The 10,176-nt window shown below is 39.5% G+C and overlaps 1 protein-coding gene across 1 annotated transcript in view; it reads left to right on the forward strand.

Annotated features, from left to right (window-relative positions):
* Nucleotides 1-10,176, forward strand: part of LOC108749302 — a gene marked incomplete at its 3' end in the record, with an annotated part of 193,544 nt that overhangs the window by 89,608 nt on the left and 93,760 nt on the right. The window contains exon 4 of the mRNA XM_018487902.1: nt 7,722-7,784. Within this exon, the coding sequence (XP_018343404.1) occupies nt 7,722-7,784 (63 nt within the window). The remainder of the gene's footprint in view (nt 1-7,721; nt 7,785-10,176) is intronic.

Genomic DNA, 10,176 nt, shown 5'->3' on the forward strand with positions numbered 1-10,176 from the left:
TGGTGTATTTAACCGCTGCCTTTAATAAAATCATTTTATTATTGTTATTATTATTATTATTATATTGGCACAATATGCAATATGATCGTATACGTGCTATACATGTGTACAAAATGTTAAGAAAATACTCAGTTCAGAATGTTGAAAAAAAATCCAAAGAAAGGGCACGACTATGATCGATGACTATACATACGTTATTAACATGACAATGAGCAGCATCATTGCGCGCACGTGAGACGGAAAGGGAACGCTTCTCTCAAGTTCGCCTTGGTGTCCGTCGTGATTCATTGTTCCGTTGTTCCGCGGCTAGCAGTACTACGTCTTCGCGTAAGTAATGCCCGCTTTTCCGGGAATCGTCTACCCGCGGGATCCTCTCGTTCCATGCGAACCAGAATACGAGGAGGAAAATTAATTCTCAGTGCGCGGAAGTTGGCGGCGAAGCACCGCTTCTCTAGGCTTCTCTTCGTTAACGGACTGGGCTGCTTTATTACGGAATTGCGGTGAAAGAGAAAGAGAGAGAGGGAGAGAGGGAGAGAGAGGGAGAGAGATTGATAAAAACAACAGCATACTAACAACTCCGCGTCTTCCGTATAGACGTGCTTTCGTAGGACTTGTATTTGCCCTGCTTCCGCGTGCGGGCAAATAAGTCAGCACAGGATAATCGCGTTTTTTTGCTTGGGAACTATACTCATTCTGCGGCGTACACTCGAGGGTGTAATTTAAATTTCTGACAATATGAAGTACGAACTTTGCGAAGCTCGTCGGAAACGTTGAGATTAGTACTTTCTTAATCCAGAAAATGTTTCGAAACTAACTTTTATGGCCCCAACGGAGTCGAGCTATTGAAATAAATAAGCGGTACAACCATATGTTAATAAATTTTCTCTTAACATTATATTTTCGTACTTGTAAAACACTTTTAAATTGTTATCGTAAAAGGTAAAAACTAACGCACTTTGTGGATACATTTTTAATAATTTATAATCGTGAGAATATATTAACTATATCTTTTAAAGCGCATAAAAATGGGGAAAAAAAATGTTTTTCTTTGGAAGCGAGCTTTATGTGTTCCCGAAGGATATTTTCTTTAAATAAATTTTATCGTGCAATAACATAAAACTCGAAGTCTTATTTCTTAGACTTACGATAAGTTGGTTCTAAGAGAGGTACGGATTTACGACGCGACGTTGTAAGGGCTTGAAACTTCGACAGAAATCACGCTAGAAGCTTCTCGTACTCGTTACGCAACGACCAACGGCGTTGGCTGGCTGACTAGTCCGCAACTTTCCTACTCGACAACTTCGTTCTACTTGTCGGTACTTTTTTTTTTTTTACGCGCGTTGCGTGGATGTGCCTCTGCACAAGTGCGTCGCCCCATCATCGCGCTCTTACTTAACGCCGCACCCGGTGTAATAATATTCTTCTGTCCGCTTTCTATGGTATAGAAATTGCGCGAGGGAAGAAAAATGTGGTAGTACTTTCCGAATTCTTGGCAAGCGAACGGCTTGGCACATTAAAAATAAAGCAAAGCGAAGCGCTGAAAGTGACAGTTGAATCGACTGAATTCTCGATGTCTTCGCGCGCAATGACCTCAAAACTTTTAGCATTGCCGAACCCGAGAATAGCTGCGATAACAAATTGCACCCCGTCGGGATATATTTCGGTGCGCGCGATCTTTCCGATTCGCATTCGTGAATACCGGCTACTCGTAATTGGATAATAAATCATTCGACATTCGATCATCGTGTTTCGTATGTGTGGGCAACGTGCCGTTAATTATGGCCGTGGTCGAAAGTGGATTTCTCATTCTTACGTCTCGCGACACGTCGATAATCGTTTCCCGAATCGATCAATCACGTTTAGCCTCGGGAAGTCTCGTCTCGAAGAACTTGATAGCTGGCAGTGCTCTTTTACGAAACGTTAATCAATGTCCGAATCGCCGCGGTGTTTGACGTCACTTCGTCATCATACGACCGTCTTCTTTTTACGCTTTTTTGCACATCCTCTTGTATCGGACACGTGTCAACGTAACATATCGCTAATATATTTAATTTATGAATCACTCAAACGTACGTATTGAATTACTCGCGAATCGCCTAACTGCTCTTCGTATTTAAAAACATTCCAATCGATTAATAAATAATTTCACAACTCTTCGCTATTTGAAAAATATCCATTAAAATATCCGTAATAGGAATTTATCGTGCATTCATTGTTTTCAAATTAAAAATTTGGATTTTGAACTAGGAAGAGCTGCATTTCGTAAACTTTTTCTCGTATTCCGCCTTGAAACTTTATTATTTTTTTTTTTATCTACTCGAATTATTCTTATTCTGACTTCTACTTTTTTGCTGATATGCGAATTCGAAGGAACTGACGTCTGTTTTTCTTTCTTAGTGCTCATCTCGTTCTTTCGCATTTCCCGACATCTTTTCTTTATACTTTCTTCTTTCCGACGACCGCCGAACTTTACCTCTTCGCACCCTAAAGAAACCTGTTCTTTCTTTCTCATTCCTTTTACATTCTGAACCGCGCTGACTCCGCTGCATTGTCATGAATCATAACTTTAAATTAAAATCCAGCGAAACGTCTGTGACGAATGACGCGGAGCTGTTTAATTATGCGCTAAAGAGCGCTTGTGAGAACATGGTAGAGCAGCCGGAGAAGAAGAGCCACTTTTCATCATGTTGCTTCTCGCTGGTCTGCTTCTTGTTATCCGATGTCGACGATGTTGGACAACTCGCTGCCTTTGCGTCTCTCTCTCTCTCTCTCTCTCTCTCTTCCTCCTCTTCTCCTCTTCTCCTCCCCTATTTTTAACGCCCGCGGCGCGTGTCGAGAGATTGTCGGTGAATAATCGCGGACTTCACATCCATTTGCCTTCTGAGTATAGCTATCGACTGGACATTAGTCAACCTTTCGGACTTCCGTTTGCTGAAGAGGTATTCTTTTTGTCAATACTTTGGAAACAGTTTTTACTATACGTGACTTTCTTCTCATAAATTTCAAGACGATGCTGATTCATCGATCGATTTAGCAGAAGATATTTCTTTGGTTGTCTTCTTATAAAAGCGTAACTGTGCTAGTAATTGAAAAAGATTGTTTTTTTTTTAATTTTTAAATATATTTATATTAAATTTTATAATAAAATATTTATAATAAATTTAGAATTTTATATCGTAATAATTTTTTATATCGTATTAATTTAATATTTTAAAATTATTTGTCGTACCATAAGTTTGTTATAAAATAGAAATAATTTGGAGATAAAAAGTATTATTTAAAAAAAAATATCGAATTTTGTTTTATCATTATTTGAATTTTTTAATTTCCATCGATATAATTAATATTTTTTTAATCATACAAAGCTTAAATAAATCTTAATTAAGCGTTATATATTATATAAAGTGTGAAGATCGGAGAAGTTTTAGTTTTATATATGATACATGTCGAATGTCGAATGTCGAACAAACGGATTACGTAAATCGAACGAAGTCGTATTTCCTTATCGGAACAACAATCTTGATCAGCCTTACGTCAATAAACTTCAGTTTTTACGATTTCGCGTCTGCGATCCTAAGAGCGATAAAAAGGGGAGAGATGAGGTGGTACAAAGAAAAGTAGCAAAGAGAAACAGCGTAGAGATAGGGCGAGGTTTAAATGCGAGCGCGCAAAGAGAGAGAGAGAGACTCTAAAGCTGTCTCCGGCGTCTTGCCATAAATCGAACAAGTCCGACTTTTCAGGTCGCGTACCGCCAAGCTCTCTTTCTCGAGCTTATTTAAATCATCCCTAAAGCCTCTTTAATATTGAAAAATGGTCGCAGGCAATAATTCGCTCTTCACGTTCTCGTTTCTCTCTGTGAGAACTGTTTCGACTCGTTGAATAAACGAACTGCCTTCCTTCATGTAATCACGATTGTTAAGGTAACAATAATTGTACTAATTTCTACAGATTTTATACTTTAATATTTTTGATGAACTCGGGTTGTTTATTAAAACTACCGACTATAAACGTTCTAACGAAGCTTTTTATTCCGCACGTATTAGAGTGTTGTGGAATATTGAATGCTATAATGTTTGCTTCATCATATAATTCGTTACCCGGAAAATGCGATTTCCGAATATTGGATATACCACGAACGAGATTTGCACGGCGTTACTCGATATTCATTTGCAGCAATCCGGAATGATTCGCATTTCACGAATGTACGATTAATTCAGACTCACCGTGTAGTTGCACGAATGTTGCGCTCGATAGATGATCTAAATTAATCATTGCCATTTTTTTTTTTTGCACATCATTGCCAAAATCTTGCTAAATCAAGCTAAATTTTATCGCGCATCAATATCACATCGGTATCACACTATATCGTTACGCTTTTATTAATGATAGAACGTTCGTTTGAAAAGTTGAATTGTCGGACGGAATTTTAGATCGTCAAACGTCGCGAATGTTGGATATCCGCAAATTCAGAGGGAGGGCAAGAGAAAACGCACCGTGTTCCAACCATCTTCCGTTAGCCTAACTCCATGTATCGTGCCCATTTCCGTATTCGATGCGCCACGTTTTGGAGGATAGCTGAGGGATTTAGGTAGAACGTTAATAACATTCGCTTAACTTTGACCCTCCCGGCTGTCGAGCTAGAGCGTAATGAAGCTCTGACGACCTTTCGCGTTCGCTATATGTCGCTCGACGTGCGTTGACGTGCTTTAGGATTCTCATTCCGCTTCGTGACGGTGCATAATCGACCTGACCGTAGGATTACCAGACGAATCGTTGTCGAATCGATCTTTCCAAACAACGTCGAAATTAAGGTGTCCACGCATTAACCTGCCAAAACTCGTTCGTTCCCGTGTTCGTATAAAAAATACGTAATCTTGCCCACGAATGAAATTAAAGTAAATTAGCGAATAGTACCTAGTTAAACTTGTATCATTATTGCAAATTGCATTATGGAAATGCGACGAGTGTGACCGGTAATGAAATTGGATGGAAATTGTAAGAGATTATTATATAATACAATTAACATCTCTCGTGTGTTTGCTTTTATATATTTATTCTACGGTATTTTTATGAATATTTCGTAATTGAATGAAATCTTTGTTCTTTTTTTAAATAACATTATGCGGTTTTAAAGTTGACACAATAGATTAAATTAAAGTGTTCTTTTTATTATTCAAACGCTATTTCGATAATTGATCGTCGTAGAATCCTCCTTCTCGCTTGTCGCTAAAAACTACATAGCGAAACAATGTGCGTGCAGACATTGCTCCGCCACGTCATAAATCCGGTCGCGGAAAGTCGACGGCGATTTCGCGCGGGTTGCTTCGCTGTAAATTATGAGGCGGTCATAATACGTTTTATGACTTTTCGCCGTTTCGTTTTAGCCGCTACAGCCTGCGACTTTGTACTCCTCGGGCATCCCGGGACGACACCTTTACATCTTCGTCATGCCTCGGTTACGTTTCGTCTGCCTCTGTTAGACAAACCGACAGTTAGGTACCGTCTTTTTGCTGCGCGTTTCGCAACGTTGGCGCGTAATGGCGTAGCGCGAAACTCCCGTCTGCGTTTGCTGTTTATTCATTATACACGAGCTCTCTGCTCGTTAGAACAATATGTAAGTTGAGCTTTTATTCGAGATGGTATGACTCGGGGGAAATTTCTCGCTATGCTACGCTTTTGGTTTTTATTACCGTTTATTATATGGCCGGTTATTCTACAAAAACAGCGCATATTTTACTAAAAAAAGTAATTAAGAAAACCGTAAATATAAGTGAAATTATTGATTAATTATTTAGAGACACACATATCGCATTTTTATACACTGATATCGTTGTCCAGATTTTTTATTTAGAATAAACTTGCCCTACGAATGAGATTTCATTATTTAATAAAATTTTGATAAAATACTACGGTATTATACATGGTATACATATAACGAATACCGACACTATCGTTAGAAGTTACAAAGGGATTTCAATCATCTCCAATTTAGAAGATTTGTATGTCATTTTTAAGAGTATTACAATTTAGTAGAATTTTTTAAATATTTTTGACGCATTACGTGGATGAATCAGTAAATAACCTTAATTTTCATCATCTCGATTATCAAGAGCAAAATTAAGGTTATTTATTAATTGACCTATCATAAAAGAACTGTCGAGAACTAAAAGAGACAGTAATCTTACATTTGGGTTGTATTTTCATCACGTATGATAATACACTTAATATTATCAGCGAGCATTGATACAAACGTACTTCTTCCTTTCTTTTTCGGACTTTTTTTTTTTTTCCTAGTCTCACGCTCTCTTTGCTCACGTAGACATTAGAGCTCTCTCCGTTCCATTTCCGGCAGCACAAGTCCAACCTTGCCCGACACGCAGGAACCGTCGGCTCCTTCGTTCATACGAAGTTTGACACGGAAATTTATTCGCGCTTAACCGATTTGGCAGTGGTTCAAGACGGATGCTCCACCCACCTAGAGAAGTCTGCCGCTGTTTTACGATCAAAGTTCAGAACGACATTTGCACGTCGGCTCTTTCGTCTCGGTTCCGCAGCCGACATCGCCATCGCCGCCCTCATCCTTTGTACTATTTCCTCGCTGCACCTTCTACGAGGCCGGTTTCTCGGTTTCTCTCGATGTCGTCGTCAACGTCCCTCCCTTGTCCTCCCTTGTCCGACATGCCCGAACGACTCGCCGTCATTTTCTTCCTAGAGAATTTCCGTCTCGGTAATCTCGGTAGTCCCGCTCCATCCAGATCCATCGAGAGTGACCGATGACTGGAACGGTTATATATCGGATGATAAAAATTCGCAAACGAATCTGAGCAAACGCGCTTCGCTGGCGCGAGCTTCGGGAGATTGAAACGCCGGAGGCTAGCGAGTGAAAGAAACAGACATTCATAAAAATGCGCGATATGCGGAGCGCAAAGAATGTTTGGCGCGTTGACCGACGAGGAAAAATGCCGCAGAGCCTTCGAGAGCCTCTGGTTCGACGAGAGCGTTTGTTTGAAGTACAATATTTCATATCCACTTCGATATATCGCATTTCCGCGTTACTTTGTGTAATTCGAGCCACACTGTCGAATGAAATTTGAGATATTTTTACGCCCGTATAAGAATTTATTTACATGAAGGATACGTATTAAAATATTCGGGCGGAGAGATGAATTTGTATAGCGTTAATATTTTATTTTAATTTTTGAATATACTTTATATCTGCTTAAACACAAAACTTGATTTTGATTAATTCATTACGAAGCAATAACACGGAAAAACAGCATACATTTGATGAAACCGAGTTCTAACAGGCGAGTGATTACAGAAAATTTCATAGCGTACGGTGGAGTGCACTCGGCTTTTACGTACGTTGGGATTCCACAGTGCGAATGATTTTCATATATGAATGCTGTTCACTTTCCACAATATTGCATTTTCGAAATTATTAACAATACGCCCCGCTTGCAATTTTGCATCCGGAAATTGTGTATTTGCTTTTACGCTTCGAAAACACATAAACTGCGGTATGGAAAAAAGAGAGAGAGAGAGAGAGAGAGAGAGAGGGAGATCTCTAAATAATTCCTTTTCATTTCTACTAATCTGAATACGCGCTTTAACGCGTGAGAGTGATTTATACGAAATTTAGCTCGAGTGCAAACCAGCAGTAGGAGAAATTATCGATCCTTCCCATCCTCTAAATTGCTATCTTTCTGTTTCTGTTACAGAGTGATAGCGGGCTAGTGGACACAGATCCAGGTCGAGTTAGCAGCATGACAGCCATTAACTCGGTGAGCCAACGTTAAATTAATACGCGACGATAAAAGCAATGCGCACAGTATCGCTTCGTTTAATAACTCGATATTACATCAACTGGTTGCGTCCGTTTTAAATTATGTAAACCGAATAATTTACCGATAATGTACGTTAATGGCCGTGACCGTATTTGACCAAGTTGTGACCAACGGAGGAGCGGGAAATCTTTTTTAACGTGAAAGAGAACTTTCTACTAATTCAATTATTTTCTTTTTCGCTCGCTTATGCGTTACTGTGCACATTTGAATTTCTCATCGCGTCCCATTTATGGCTGTACGAGAAATAGCATTAATCCGAACGAAAAGTCGCTTGGAGAAAAGATATTCACGATGCTGAAGTATCGATTCCTGAAATGGTTTCACACTCTCACGTGACGAACCATAGGGGGAAACGAGAAAGAGTGACGGTAACGGGGAGCCTCGTTATACAGCCGTTGTTCATCAAATATGTAGGCAACTGTTCCCAATATAGGAGAGTCCGCTTGCGGAGGTTCCATCCGCTAATAATCCCGTAATGCTACTCACGCGACCGTAGTTTCCTGGGGGAAAGAAGATAGCGGCTTGTCTACGGTCTGCGCGAATGTTTGCGTGGCGGGACGTTTCGGCTCGACAAACAACCAAGGGAAGCCAGAGGGTGCAAGCCTAGTATTTTATCAATCCTAATACAGTTATCATCGACTAACATTTGGTATTGTTATGACTATGGGACGAAGGTTGTTGATTCTTAGGTCAGACGGCCTTAGCTCGTTAATCCTTTTTACATTACCGTCGTGTGTTCGTTGAATTTACAGAATTTACTATACAGCTTTATATATTTTATTACATGTATTATACATATGTGCAACACATATATGTACATTGGACTTGAGACAAATTAATACAAATTAATCCTTAGTATGGTCTTTATTGTAAAGGAGTTTTTTTTTTATATATATATCTATGAATATGGAAATCTCGGAATAATCCCTTAAAACTAGATTAAATAGCTCTAAAATGTAGTCGATAAAATGTAATATTCTTGACATTCTCTGTAAAATTACTCCACAAAACGGAGCTTCTAAAAAATACATCAAATGTAAGATTCGATATTAAAATTAGAATAACTGAAATGAAAATAATGCAGATATTTATTTGATTTAATAGACAATGGAGACTTTGGATGTAGGTAGAGAATATTACCAGAATAAATCATTTCTAGATAGAGTTAAATGCGCGATTTGACAAGATGAAACGACAACTCGTCTCATTTCTTCCTTACAATACCATCAGATGATTTATATTCATATCGCATTGTGAGCGCAATGAATCAAAACTTCTTCCCTCTAATCGACCGTCGTTCATCCCTCTTTTCTGGCGTTAGGCCTTGAGCTTTGCGACGCCTGACCCGTTCGGATGCGTTACATTATGAATCGTGGAAAATCAACGTTTGCATGATAACGACGTGACGGCTCAGGTCGGTGAAAGGTGAGACACGCGAAGCGACGACGGTGGGAGCTTTCCTGCATAGGAAGAGAAGCCAGCGCGCGTTCTCCCGGGAATTGTACACGAATACGGCAACATACGGTATATTCATAGTTTTCGACCACCCTCACGGAATTCGTGCACTTGTTCGGCGAAGTGAGAACCGGATCGGCGGAATTCAAAACCGGATGCTTCTTCCGCTTCCCTTTTCCCTCGTTCCCGTCGCCCATTGCCGTCGCGATCGATTTGGGAATACGGCCGCATGCATCGTGGCAGAATCCCGAGAATTCGTGCCGCGTCTTCTCGAGAGAGAACAACCCCGGTTGGTTACGAACTTGTCTCTACGACCTGCTGCACTGTCGCGACAATGGTATATCGATTGTGTAGCACCATCGAGTCCCGCGGGAATACGCGCGTTGATTACTCACGAAGATTACGTTGCGAATCTGCGTTCTTCTATAAATGTCCGTCGCATGAATGTGAGAGATATTCATGCTTAACATAAACTAGTTGTAGACGACAATTGTCAAATTACTTAATATTGATAACAATATTCCGATATGAGAAGAAGTGGAAAAATATAATGAGAGCTGCCATTTCGATATTCTATAGGATTTGTATGTGTTATTATGGCATTTGATAATTTTTTTCAAACTCGATTAGTTATTGATATCCTTATAGTATTATTATAGTATTTGACACAATAAAAATAAATAATGCGATATATTCACAAGTAGTCGTAAAGTTTGGCAACTGTCCTATTATAAGCGTTTCGTAATGGGAGGAAATTTTGGACGAGTGAGTGGCTCTCTGGCACGAGAGAAAGGAAAGTATCTATTGTTTTTCCATAATCAAATTCTACCATCTATCTCATAATATAAAAGCAGGTTGTCTTATGATAGTGTGC

This window comes from Trachymyrmex septentrionalis, unplaced genomic scaffold (genome assembly GCF_001594115.1).
Source record: "Trachymyrmex septentrionalis isolate Tsep2-gDNA-1 unplaced genomic scaffold, Tsep1.0 scaffold29, whole genome shotgun sequence".
NCBI lineage: Eukaryota > Metazoa > Arthropoda > Insecta > Hymenoptera > Formicidae > Trachymyrmex > Trachymyrmex septentrionalis.